This window comes from Penicillium cosmopolitanum (genome assembly GCF_028827165.1).
Source record: "Penicillium cosmopolitanum strain IBT 29677 chromosome Unknown utg000003l:1.0-3747932.0:1.0-3751027.0, whole genome shotgun sequence".
NCBI classification, from domain to species: domain Eukaryota; kingdom Fungi; phylum Ascomycota; class Eurotiomycetes; order Eurotiales; family Aspergillaceae; genus Penicillium; species Penicillium cosmopolitanum.
In genome coordinates this window covers 416,651-429,537 of record NW_026622673.1, presented here as the reverse complement: position 1 = coordinate 429,537, position 12,887 = coordinate 416,651, and the positions used below count along the sequence as shown (strand labels likewise).

The window sequence follows — 12,887 nt, the reverse complement described above, 5'->3', positions numbered from 1 at the left end:
GTCTTTCCTCCACTTCCCGACCGACGATGATGCTCCACGAAGGACGCCAAACTTGGGAATGACTAATGGACGCGGAGAAATTAACGTTTTTGTCAACCAAAATGACCATGGTTATTCAGCTATCATCCTTCATGTATCTCATCCCGAGTTTTTCTAAGACACTGGAGATTAGAGTAAGACGATGTTTGTTGATTGATACGTGTTCGATACTATTCGAATGGGAATACTTAAGGAAAGACCAGTTTGGTCCAAGCCTTGCACTAAGGTCATGAGAATGATTGCGAAGCAGAATATCTCCCATTTCACGTAAAAACTTGGAGACGAACTGAAAATCCACCGAGATCTGCCTCTAGTAGCTTCCTTACTAGGGATTCTTCGTCTAACGCATTCAATTTATGGCCATTGGCTCGCGTTTCTGATCGTGGTTGTATACCATTGATTCGCTCGCGTAGGGTAGTTTTAGGAACTCCATAAACATGCGCAGCGCTTTTTTTTGGATTTTATTGACTTGTTTGAAAAGCAGAAAGAGCCATCTGAATACGACATCCCTTAGAAAGAGGCATATTTGTATGGTGGAGCAAAAAGATGTGTTGAATGAGGAACTGTTTGGAAAAGTAGGAGTCTTGTGGGGCCGCGGCTCGGCGGTGGGCGCCGTTTGTGGTGAAAAATGTTATCGGCCCGGTCGATGAGTACTTCGACTAGGGGCTTGTTGATCTAATCTATAGGCGGCAGCAATGTGTATAGACACCCAGCCTAGTGGTTCCAGAACCGCTGATATAGCATCCCGATTCCTTTGCTGGTGGCGTACAGCGACAACGCAGTTAAGGGCAGCACATATGTGACTACGTTGATGATCATGCCCTGCAAGAAGTAATCCATCGCCCCCGCTTTTCCTTGGCCGGTCGGCTTGAGTGGCTGACAAGCCCGAGAAACGATTCCCGACGTTTTGGCGGCGGTGATATGATCCCAAAGCGTGGCCGAGTGTCGAATCTTGCCAGCATCAACCCGTTCCGGCCGCGGCATCTCAAACATCTCTCGTGTATATCGCAGAGAAACCGACATCTCGAAACCCTCCGGGTAGGCAGGACCAACTGAAGTTCCGTGAGTCGGGATGTCCACCATGGGTTACAGCAGAGAAGGCTTACTTTGCAGTTCCGGGGGAATGTGGTTGACAAAGGTGGCTCGCGAGGGAATGTACTGAGACAGATACTTTGCTTCATCGTACCCTGCAAAGAGATAGAGAGCTCCGGCTGGATGGCCCTCACATATTGTGTCGATGGCGTCGTCTAGACTAGTCACCTTGTGGATGATGAAGCCCCACTGGTGCTGTCTTTGGTGTAGGCGGGCATCGGATCTAGTACAATGAGCACATGTCATCTTCTGGTGATACATATCGACCTTACCTGTCTGATATTTTGAGCATTGGAAACTTAGGCTTCTGCAGACCCGTGGCAGCCCCCTTGAAATCACTAGGTTTCAACTTTAAATCCCTTGTGGCGAGGCGTGTCGCAATCTCTCGCACGAGGGCACTGTGAAAGGCGTCGAGAACGTATTCATTCACAAACATCTGGTCAACCGAGTACCTGCTTTGGCCCCGGAATAGGAGCTGGGACGCCACGATCTCCTTGGCCGCTGCACTGGCATCGGCTGTCCGGTCCACAATGACCACGGACCTCTGACGCGTGGATGGCAATACGCGAAGACATTCAGATGACGCTGAATCCTTCTCCGCCGTCTGATCGACAAGGAGGCAGCGACGCAGGAAATCTGGTCCCGGTCGTTGGGAAACGGTCGTGACAGAGTCGGTATACAGCTGCAGCTCTCCAAAGCAGCGGCGGAGCACCCGGCTGCAAGCGAGACGATCCTGGATCTGTTCGGAGGTCCCTGTTAGTCTTTACTCCCACTGATGATCTTGGATACCAACATAACAAAGGGTTATCGAAATAGACGTACTTCTATCACGACACAATTCCCAGCAGCGATGGCCGCGGAGAGCGCGGTAATGATGCTGAAAAAGGCGGTATAGACCTCGGGAATCACATACACGATGCCAAAGGGGACTCTCTTGTCGAGGCAAGATTTCTTCCGGGCAATGCTATACTCTGCATCCAACTCGTCTTTGAGGTTGAGTCGATTATAGTGGGCGCGAAGCTCGAAGAGTCCCGCGGACACCACCACCTGGGCTTCTTCGCGGGAGATACGATCATCCTCCGCCGTTGCACTCACCAACTCCTCCACATTTTCGGTCAATTTGACGTGAAGCTCCTGGAGGATCCGCTGGCGGGTACGCAAGTCCTTCATTCGGCCTTCCAGGGCGGTCGTGAGGACCAGATCAAGGCTGGTGGGCGTCATGGTACGAGCCGACTAGGTGGTATCTCGCACGGGATCGACTGACGTGACTCGTGAGTGGGAGAGAAATGGCCAATCCAACGACCGAGCCGGAGCATTATATCATACCTGGTAAACCTATGGAATGTCTATCGGATGGTACAGAGACTGCGTGGATCGATGGGGGGTGTTGCGTTGTCACCGTATCAGTCGGCGTGCCCACATCCCGAGAGTCGGATGCGCATACATACAAATGCCTTGACCGACAGACTTCTTCCACAACGATCAAGTACAGTGAAACAGACGAGCGGCTACCAGAAATATGGCCACAACCACTGCTCTGTCGGAAACCGAGCCGGTCCTCTCCCTCACCACCTGGACCCCGGACACGTCGCGAAGTCGCCACGTGGAGACCGTCCATCAAAGCGAATACATCACCCCCAACACATCAGTCACCGGACGAGAGCCGAACAACAATCCGCCGCACTGGCCGAATGACCATCGTCGGGTACCTCCTCATCGGCAACCGCGAGTCCATCCGCAGTGGGTGGAGATTGGTGGGCCGTTGCCCATAAGAATCTTTCTGTGGAATATGTTCAGTGGATGTCGGCTCCTTCAGGTGAGTAGTATACACTGGCCGGATCTAGACGTATGGCGACTGATCGGCTGGGTTTAGTGGGCATATGCCGTTCCCAGATCGCTGGGATATCACAAATATGGACCCGGCGCGAAGTTCATGTACAAGGTAGCGGGAGAATGGTAGCTCTGGAGATACTATCAGGGAGAGTAGAATACCGACATGGTTCGACTCCATGTCTGATCTATTGCAGCCCATATTTGTTTGTTTCTGGCGGCCAGCTACCTCGTGAGATACCTAAGTCTATCATTTTACTCTTCCCAGACGTTCTTGCCAGTAGCTAGCTATCCTGTAGAAGTATTTTATTTTATTCCTCCATCTCAGGCTGGATGTGATCCGACGGCGGGCGCAATTAATGACCTATATGCAGCTCCATGTATCTGCAAATACGACACATCAAAGGGAAGTGAACCATAATCATGCATGACTATCTGGGGTTGTATGCATGCGCCCCTCCCCCCTCCTCCCGACAAAATTTGTGGCAACGCGTCAGCAGTCCGGCATGTGGCGAGAGGCTGGCGGTCATGCGCCTATTCAGCTATGATAGCATAGCAGAAAGTTCCAACTTGGTTAAAAGAAGAAGACCGAATCGTCATATCGACGCCGACCGTTTCGATTTGATACCGCTTTAAACAAAGTAGTAGTCAGAATCTGCTGCTGTGCCTGTCGTTCGCGGTTAAGATGGCAAAAGATGGCAGTATCTCGAGTTGTACGCATCTTCACTCTCCTCATTGTATTTCTTCTCCATACACTGATACAGGAAATGACAGCACCCACTCTGGCACCCGTTCTCTTCCTGTCCCATGGGACCACGATGATGCTGGGCACCGACTCACGGACTCGGGACTACTGGGAGGCATTGGGCCGTGATGCACTGAGCCACGGCGTGAAAGGGGTTATCATCATGGTAAGCAAACCACCTCAACTCTCCATGGTCCATAGGCAGATGATTAACTTGTCTAATGCTTGCCTAGGGCGCTCATTGGAACAGCTTAGACGACAAGATCCAGGTCGCCATGAATCCAAAACCCGGCGTCATGCCGATTTCAAACACCCTGCCGGAACTATGGGCCAACTTCAAGCCCAGTCCAGATCTCGAAACCGGCCAACGTGTCATCGACACCCTGCGCACAGAGGGATTTGACGTCGACCCGGACCCAGGCTTCAACTGGATGATTGATACCGTCCCGCTGCTGATCGGGATGTTCGGGGACAAATGTCCCCCGGTCACGATCATCTCGCAGAACTCCCACTGGGATCCATTTTTCCATGCCCGCATTGGAGCCACCCTGCGACATCTCCGGGAGGAGCGGTTCCTGCTGATTGGGTCCGGCGGCGGCGTCCATAACCTTTATCTGACGGAGTGGAAATACATGCTACAGTATAAAGACAATTTTGCGATGGAGCGCCCGCCGGAGCCCAAGACAATGGAATTCCGTCAGTCCCTGGAGGACATCATTTGCAAGAACGGCGGAGGGCCGCAGCTGAAACGTGGTCTGACCCGGCTGATGAAACACCCCTACTTCCGTGATGCGCACGGCACCGACGAGCACTATGTTTCAGCTTGTTTTGTGGCCGGAGCCGTTTCTTCCGTCGAGGATCTAGGGACACCGGGCTGTCTTGGGGCTGAAGCGTGGGAGCTGGTAAGTCTTTTATCCGTCTTTGCATATGTACAACTACCGCCCGCTGATATTGCTACAGAGAAGCCAATGCGAGTCCCAGTTTTGTCTGGGCGCTTGGCCGAAGGACTGGCGAGGTGCCTAGGCAGGTGGAATGAGGATCGTCAACTGCGGCGGTCTGGTCTTGCGATCGAAAGGAATATGATTATTCATGTTTATTGGTGAACATTTGCGAATATGAATAATATGAATTGAATAATAGTGTTGAGTATCGCGGTGGTCAAAGCTTATGGCGGGACTAGCGATGGAGATTTAAATTGATGGGTTTCCCAATTTTGATAGTTACCTAGACAAGGACATTACAACTACCTATCTCAACACGAATATTAATATGTCGTATATTCGCATTCCTTTATCCCTTTCGGAGCCCTAGTCTGGTCTGACAACAGCAATCTTGCCAATAGCCATGTCCTGGACAATTCCCATGGTAAGGCCACAACCAGTAGTTCTAGTTCGTTTCTAGATCGGAATCAGATTGAATCACCACCATACGAGGCAGTCCGACCTTGCATAGCAGTCGGTGTACATGTGTAGATGTGGACAAGAGACGGAGCTCGGAATGTGGCGGGCATCCGAACTCGGGCTGCAGCCAGGACTGATACTATGTAAACCGAACTTCACCCCTTCCACTCACGCTCGAGTCATTACTAGTCGCGAAAGCATGACCGACGTGCCAGGTTCGAAAATGGTTCGCATCCTGGTGTTTGGCACCGGATGCATCGGAACTGTGTACTCCCTGATCCTCACTCGCGCCGGTGTGGAACTGTCCTGCATCTGCCGATCCAACTACAATGCGGCCAAGACGAACGGCTTCACCGTCCAATCGACCATCTTCGGCAGTCAGACCTTCTATCCTAAGATCTATTCATCCATACAGAGCGCCGTCAACTCTGACGAAGCGCCCTACGATTATATCCTCGTCACCGCGAAGGCTTTCCCCAGAGCCGCGGGCGACGACTCCGCCCCGGCTCTTGTCGCTCCGCTCGTCGCACCCTCCACGACGATCATCCTCATTCAGAACGGGGTCGGGATCGAACGGCCGTACCGGGACCGGTTCCCACACAACCCGATCATCTCGTGCGTGGCCTACTTGCCCTCGACGCAAATTGCCCCGGGGATCGTCCACCATACGGAGGTAGAGCGCTTACAACTGGGTACGTTCCCCGCCGCCGGGGTCCCAGAATCCCATCATCAAGCAACTGAGACGCTGGCCGCGCTATTCAAGGCGGGCGGCGCCACCGTCGAGCGCCACCCAGATATTCAAGTCGCGCGGTGGAAGAAGCTAATCGGAAATGCCTCGTGGAACCCCATATGCGCCCTGTCGCGGTGTCGGGACCTGCAATTTCTGCAGGCATCTCCGTCCGCCAGAGAGATGATCCGTAAGGTCATGGAGGAGGTGGTGTCGGTAGCCACCGCGGTGGGTTATGGAGACCAGATCGGGCCCGCCGACATCGCCATGCAGATGGACCGAAGCGCGGCCAGGACGTGGCCCGGGGTGGCACCGAGCATGCTAGCGGATGTTAGGGCCAATAAACCCATGGAGGTGGATGCCATTGCGGGAGAGCTCGTCTTGTTGGGACGAGAACATGGAGTTTCGATTCCGATGCTGGAGTGTTTGTATGTTCTTAGTTCGGGGCTGAGTTGGAGTCAGAATAATACTATACTTTAGTATAAACCCTAGATCCGTATGCACGATTAGACGGGAATAAACTGTGTTTCACCACCATCGGGCGATTACCATGCATGAATTCTGCCCACATCCCGAAATTTGCCCTCTTCCCGTAATCTTGTCCGGACGGGGTATATGAGGCTGCCACGAGAATACCAATACCCCTCGTGTCGGACCAACGTCAAGAGCAATTACAGAATCAATCCTAGAGCATAATGCCGAACGCGATCCAGGATCTCCTCACGTTCGATACCGCCAGCTTCACGTACATCTACGAGGAAAACCATACGGTGGAGCTGCAAAGTGGACCAGGACTGGTTCGTCTGAATGTCTACCGTCCCAAGACCGAGGCCAAATGTCCGGTGCTTATCACCTACGGACCTTATGGGAAGGATATCCCGTACAAGGAGTGAGGACCCTTTCACTTTACCCCAGCGATTCAACCTCACCCCAGCAATGATCTAACTCGAGCCAGTTTCCTGCCGCATTCATTCCATGACCTGAACCCCGAACACCAGTCAGTGCACTCGGCCTTCGAGGTCCCCGATCCAGCCTACTGGACGAAAGAGGGATACGCGATTGTCCGAGCCGACGAGGTCGGAATCGGTCAGTCGCCGGGCATCTGCGACACCATGTCCAAGTCCACCAGCGAGGCCTTCGCCGAGGTCATCGAATGGGCGGCGGATCAGCTCTGGTCCACCGGAAAGGTTGGCTTGCTAGGAATTAGCTACTTTGCGGGCACGCAGTGGCGCGTGGCAGCCCGGCGCCCCCGGGGTCTGGCGGCGATCATTCCCTACGAAGGCATGGCCGATTACTACCGGGATCGTTGCCGGCACGGTGGGATCCTCACCGCGCCGTTCTTGAAATTCTGGATGGACCGTCAGGTGAAGTCTAATTTGTACGGACTGCCGGGCAAGGCAGCCCGGAACTGGGGCCCGGATACCATCGAGGGTGATCTCAGTGAGGAAGAGCTGCAGGCCAATCTCCGGGACCAGGCTGTCGACAACGCGCAGCACTTCTTCCGCGATGACGAGTACTACGCCTCGCGCGACTACTGTCTGGAGGATATCGAGGTACCCCTGCTGTCAGTGGGCAACTGGGGCAGTATTGTCGTCCACCTGCGCGGCAATATCGAAGGCTATCTCAATGCCGGCTCCCAGTACAAGTTCCTTCGCATGACGGTCGGTCGTCACGACCTGCCCTTCTACTCCAAGGCGGAGGTGGAAGTGCAGAAGAGCTTCCTGAGTGCGTTCCTCAAGGACGACGACTATGCTGGGTGGAAGGCGGGCAAGATGCCCAAAGTGGATCTCGTTCTCCGGCAGGGGATGACCCAGTATGACTCGCATGCCGCTGCTACAGGAGAAGTCTATTCTCGACGCGCCGAAATCGAGTGGCCGCTGGCACGCACCGTCTACACCAAGTATTACCTGACTCCGCAGAAGACATTGACTCCGGAGGAGAGGCCATCCACCCCCGATCATCACACCCGACTGTCCTATCGCGCTCTGACTGTCCCGGACGATAACGAGTACATCCGATTCGAAACCGCTGCGGCCAGGCAACCGCTCGAAATCACCGGCCATATCGTGGCCCGCGTCCATGTCTCCGTGACGCCGGCTCTGGGCGGCCCCGTACCTAAAGACATTGATATCTTTCTAACGATTCGACACTGGGCGGCGGAGGGCCAAGAGATCTTCTACACCGGCCCAATTGGCAACCCCGTCCCCGTCAGTAAGGGCTGGCAGCGCGTGAGCCTCCGCAAGATTAATACCGAACACCCCAATCATCGCGAGTATCATCCGCATCGGGACTACTTCTCCACCGACGTGCAGCCCGTCCTCCCGGGAGAGATCTACCCCGTGGATGTGGAAATTTGGCCCACCAACCTCGTCCTCGACCCCGGCGAGAAACTGTCACTAGAAATCAGCGGAGGGGATACCCAGGGGGTGGGCATCTTCAGCCACGAGTCCCCGGAGAGGTATATGTCCTCACCTTCCCCCAGAATTCTATACTTTCTTTCTTAACTAACCAATGCATTTATAGATGTCCGGAGAGATTTGGGGGCATGAACCATATTCACTTTGGCCCGGGCCATTTGAACTATGTCATCTTGCCCATTATCCCCCAGTAGAATAGTCTCTGCTATCAGTGGTTCTGAACAAGCAACTGGCTGTCCGATCAGGGTTGATATAGTACACTTCATTCTTAGGATTGAAATCCACCCGAGCATATAGACCTCCACATCCCGATATGACTACGCAAAGAACATATAAATCGTAGACACCACCCACCCACACCCTAGAAGTATACACAGACACAAACAACTCTAAAATCTCACCGAGGACCTCTCCAGTCCCCAAAAACAAGATGAACCACGATTCCGCCACCAAAGGTTCTCCCGAACCAACCCCCACTACTCCAGCGACTACCGCGCACCAACTCCCCGAAATCACCAGATTCATCACAACCCATAACGCAGACGGCACCGCTACGTTCAGCAACGCCTTCCCAGATCAAGTTTCTCGGACCTCCGTCCCAGGCGCTCTATTCACTCTCGGCTACGCAACAGACACACTTCCCGTGGACCTCTCCTCGGACCGCGACTTCACCGCCTACAAGCAGTATCTGGAGAATAATCCGGGGCTAGCCATTTCGACCGGCTCCGTCTGTCGCATCGTGGACATCGGCCCGGACATAACCAGCGCCATGCATCGCACCGTGTCTATTGACTATGGGGTTGTTTTGGAGGGCGAGGTGGAATTGATCCTTGAGAGTGGGGAGACGAGACGGCTCTCGCGGGGTGATATTGCCATTCAGCGGGGGACTAATCATGCTTGGAAGAATGTGACGAGGAGGGTGGGTGAGGATGGACGGCAGGAAGCCGGTTGGGCCAGGATGCTTTATGTTTTGTTGCCGGTTTTGCCGGTCAAGGTGCAGGGGGAAGTGTTGGGTGAGTCGGTCGTCGGGATGGGGGTTGCTGATAGTTCTTGAGGATTAGTAGTATAGCCGTGCCAAGACCACCCATACCGTGTACTTGGCACGGCTATGTAGGTATGTTGGTATCTTGAATTAGATTCGAATGGTAGGGGTTTTTTTAAAAAAAAGAAATCAAATTTAGAACTGCGGTTTCTATTCCTGTCTATTGCTTTTTTGATGGCTCCAGTAGATGATAGGGCTATCTACTAATCCACCACAACTCATCTCTAAATGAGGTGTAATACTAATAGGCTTACTGATCCACTACAAACCCATCTAGATGGGGCCTCATATTGATAGGCTGCGTGAAGGGTGGTCTGATCTGCTGCGCATCCGGGAGCAAGTTCACCCCCAGCCCAGGACCGGTGGGGATGTCCACAAACCCATCCACCACAGAAGGCACATAGTCCACGATATTGCTGCCGAGGTGTTCGGTCGTAGAGGTAAAGACACCATTCTCAAACCCAGTGGAGTACTCCTGGATGGCAAAGTTGGGGATCGCCGCATCCAACTGCAAACAGGCCGCCAGTCCGATAGGCGACAACGGGTTATGCGGCACGACCTGCACATTGCAAGCCTCAGCCATGGCGGCCACTTTCTTCGCGCCGGTGATACCCCCGCAGAGTGCGACGTCGACGCGCACGTACTCCAGCGCGTTGCGCGACAGCGCCGCCTGGAACTCGTAGATGGTGGAATAGCGTTCGCCGGTGGCGATGGGGACGGGGATGCGGTCTGCGACGCGGGCCATAGCGTCGACGTTCTCAGGCCGCACGGGGTCCTCGACGTACATCGGACGGCAGTCGGCGATCATGGTACTGAAGGTGACGGCTTCGGCGGGCGTCAGACGACGGTGCAGCTCAATGAGCAGATCGACCTTATCACCGACGACGGCGCGCATGCGACGGACGTTCTCCGCTGCATCCTCCATCTTCTTCACATGAGTCTTGAAGTACGACAAGTCGTTGCCTTCATCCAGGAACGGATTGATGTGTCCAAAGGCAGTGTATCCGAGATCCATCTTGCGCTTGCACTCCTTGAGCACGCCTTCGATGTCCTTCTCATAGATGTGTCCGTAGACGCGCGCCTTGGTGCGACAGGATCCGCCCAGCAGCTCGTAGATGGGGACGCCCAGAACCTTGCCCTTGATGTCCCAGAGGGCGATGTCGATTCCTGAGATCGCGCCGTTGATCGCCATGCCTTGGAAGTAGCTGTATCGGTGCATGACGTTCCAGTGGTGCTCGATCGCAAAGGCCGGCTTGCCCACTAAGTAGGTCGCGAAATGACGCACGACAGTCGCTGCGGCTTCAATATGGCCCCAGACGCCGCTCTCGCCATATCCCACGACTCCCTGGTTGGTTTCGACGCGGACCAGCAAGAATTGGCCGATATGCAGCGGCTCCACGGAGCGGATCAGATTTTGTTGAGTCATTGCGAACGAGGGATGAGATGAAGGGCTCAGGTGCGGGGAGGAAAGAACGTAACGAAAGGGAGAAATAACCATCAATTCAAACAAGAGCACTTCATTTTGGTGTCAAGCCGTGGTTTAGTATGCTCTTCCATGCCCATTTACCGAAACCCCTCCAATGCCCCCGAACCCTCTCGGATGCGCTCGGCTATGTGGACAAAAGTTCGGGATGTGGTGTGTACGACAGGGGCCGTACATTTCCACACTATAAGATTTGCGTTATCAGCTGACCCTGTTTGCTGAGACCACTTATCATTGGCATTCTTCCTCCTGGTCAGGAAGTAAAAGCCCTGTGTTCGAATTGCGCCTCACTCTACCGCCACCGCCGCAAATCTCAACTATGGACCAGCCGTTGAGAGTGACCATTGTGGGCGCTGGACTGGCCGGACTGCTGGCAGCACGGGTCCTACGCGAAAGACACACCGTTACCTTGGTTGAGAAATTCAAGGGAGGACATGAGGTCGGCGCCGCCATCAACCTTGGCCCCAACGGCGTACGCATCATCGAACAGCTCGGGTTCAACCAGACCCGATGCCAATCAGTGAAATGCGGTGAGACGCGCACCCTGAATAAAGCGGGGGAGCTGATCAGTACGGCGAGCATGACGCATCTCAAAGACACCTACGGGGCCGAGTGGATCTTCCAGCATCGCGCCGACCTCTGGATCGAGTTCCTACGGCTGGCCGAGGGCCCCTCGGCCGAGCTGGGCGTTTCGGGCGAGCCCGCCAAGATCCTCTGGGGCCAGGAGGTGGTCAAGGTCGACGTGGAGTCTGGGGAAGTTGTGCTTGCCAGTGGACAGACACTGGAGTCGGACCTGGTTGTCGGTAAGATCCTATCCTATCCTGATTCTATTTCTATCCGCGGACAATGCCTAATAGCGCCTAATAATGATACAGGAGCCGACGGTATCAAATCCATTGTACGGCCACTGGTCGTCGCTGAGGAAGCATTCCGGACTGCCCGTCCGTCGGGCTCGTCGGCATTCCGGTTCACGATTCCTCGAAAGGTGTTGGATGAGCAGCAACCAGGCCTCCGGGTCATAGACCCGACGAAGCCAGGCGCTTTGGAGATCCACCTGAGCATGGATGGCTCGACTCGATCAGTGATCATGTACCCATGTCGGGAGTACGAACTGCTGAACGTGGGCTGTATCACGCCGGATGCGGTGCTCCAGACGGCGACGACAGAGTCCTGGTCGGCCGAAGGATCCAAAGAAGACCTGCTGCGATGCTTTAGTGACTTCTCTCCCAGTGTTCTGAAGGTGCTCGACTCGGCGGAGTACATCAAGGTGTGGCAGCTGCGCGACCAAGACCCTCTGCCTTCGTACCGGCGCGGGCGCGTGGTCCTGGTTGGTGATGCGGCCCATTCGATGACTCCGCATCAAGGCCAGGGATGCAACCAGGCAATCGAAGACGCCGAGGGCTTCCGTCTTTTCAACCAGCCAGGTGTTTCACGGGACAGTATCTCTGACCTGCTCACGGACTTTGACCGGGTGCGACGCCCCCGTGCGTCCAAGATCCAGAACTACACCCGCCAGGCGCACCACAAGGCTTCAGCCCAGGATCTGTGGAAGTATACCGACTATAACTATACGTACCCCGGTATCCTGGAGTGTCTGCGGCGGTTGAACTTGGGTAAGGAAATGATACGCGCCCGTCAATACCCCGACGGGCTACATGCTTAACTGGTCAACCGGGAGAGAATGGACTGTATGGAATACATGTATATAGAAATAGACTGGTTTTCGGAGGATCTGAGGCAAGCTACCCGACCCCTGTTTACCAAATACTTCCTCCTAAGAGCCTTGAGGATAGGATGCCCATCGAACATAGTGCATGCTTCGCGTCCACCTAGACTGCGAGAGGTCACCAATAAAGTCGTAATATGACAAAAACGTCGACCACCAAAGTGGGGATTCGCCGTCATTATCTATACAGTTCACATCCACGCGAGGATGCCGGAGAATGAGGCCGACCACTTCCAAGCGTCGACTGCGGACAGCGAGATGGAGTGCTGTCGCACCATTGCTGTCGATTACCGCCAAGTCAAGACCTTTCCGCCCCAGGAGCAGCTTCACGGCATCGACTGATCCATGCGGGACTGCCCAGTGCAGCGCCGGCGCATCAGAGTGAG

At 54.4% G+C, this 12,887-nt stretch overlaps 6 protein-coding genes across 6 annotated transcripts; 4 read left to right on the top strand and 2 right to left on the bottom strand.

Moving 5' to 3' along the window:
* Window positions 1-753: 753 nt before the first annotated feature.
* N7509_000324 (Aldehyde/histidinol dehydrogenase) lies at window positions 754-2,352 on the bottom strand (the record flags this gene model as incomplete). The annotated part of the gene is made up of 4 exons (XM_056624971.1): window positions 754-1,091; window positions 1,146-1,354; window positions 1,404-1,870; window positions 1,954-2,352. The coding sequence occupies 4 exons, from the start codon at window positions 2,350-2,352 to the stop codon at window positions 754-756; spliced, it is 1,413 nt and encodes a 470-aa protein (XP_056493553.1).
* Window positions 2,353-3,728: 1,376 nt separating this feature from the next.
* N7509_000323 (DODA-type extradiol aromatic ring-opening family dioxygenase) lies at window positions 3,729-4,729 on the top strand (the record flags this gene model as incomplete). Its single annotated transcript, XM_056624970.1, has 3 exons — window positions 3,729-3,872; window positions 3,940-4,608; window positions 4,667-4,729. The coding sequence occupies 3 exons, from the start codon at window positions 3,729-3,731 to the stop codon at window positions 4,727-4,729; spliced, it is 876 nt and encodes a 291-aa protein (XP_056493552.1).
* A 576-nt stretch (window positions 4,730-5,305) lies between these two features.
* On the top strand, window positions 5,306-8,444 carry N7509_000322 (Alpha/Beta hydrolase protein; the record flags this gene model as incomplete). Its single annotated transcript, XM_056624969.1, has 5 exons — window positions 5,306-6,261; window positions 6,314-6,329; window positions 6,547-6,722; window positions 6,789-8,291; window positions 8,357-8,444. The coding sequence occupies 5 exons, from the start codon at window positions 5,306-5,308 to the stop codon at window positions 8,442-8,444; spliced, it is 2,739 nt and encodes a 912-aa protein (XP_056493551.1).
* A 236-nt stretch (window positions 8,445-8,680) lies between these two features.
* Window positions 8,681-9,304, top strand: N7509_000321 (cupin domain-containing protein; the record flags this gene model as incomplete). The annotated part of the gene is made up of 1 exon (XM_056624968.1): window positions 8,681-9,304. One exon carries the CDS (start codon window positions 8,681-8,683, stop codon window positions 9,302-9,304), a length of 624 nt encoding a protein of 207 aa, XP_056493550.1.
* Window positions 9,305-9,542: 238 nt separating this feature from the next.
* N7509_000320 (mandelate racemase/muconate lactonizing enzyme family protein) lies at window positions 9,543-10,718 on the bottom strand (the record flags this gene model as incomplete). The annotated part of the gene is made up of 1 exon (XM_056624967.1): window positions 9,543-10,718. The coding sequence occupies one exon, from the start codon at window positions 10,716-10,718 to the stop codon at window positions 9,543-9,545; it is 1,176 nt and encodes a 391-aa protein (XP_056493549.1).
* Window positions 10,719-11,094: 376 nt separating this feature from the next.
* N7509_000319 (uncharacterized protein) lies at window positions 11,095-12,438 on the top strand (the record flags this gene model as incomplete). Its single annotated transcript, XM_056624966.1, has 2 exons — window positions 11,095-11,578; window positions 11,651-12,438. The coding sequence occupies 2 exons, from the start codon at window positions 11,095-11,097 to the stop codon at window positions 12,436-12,438; spliced, it is 1,272 nt and encodes a 423-aa protein (XP_056493548.1).
* Window positions 12,439-12,887: the final 449 nt, after the last annotated feature.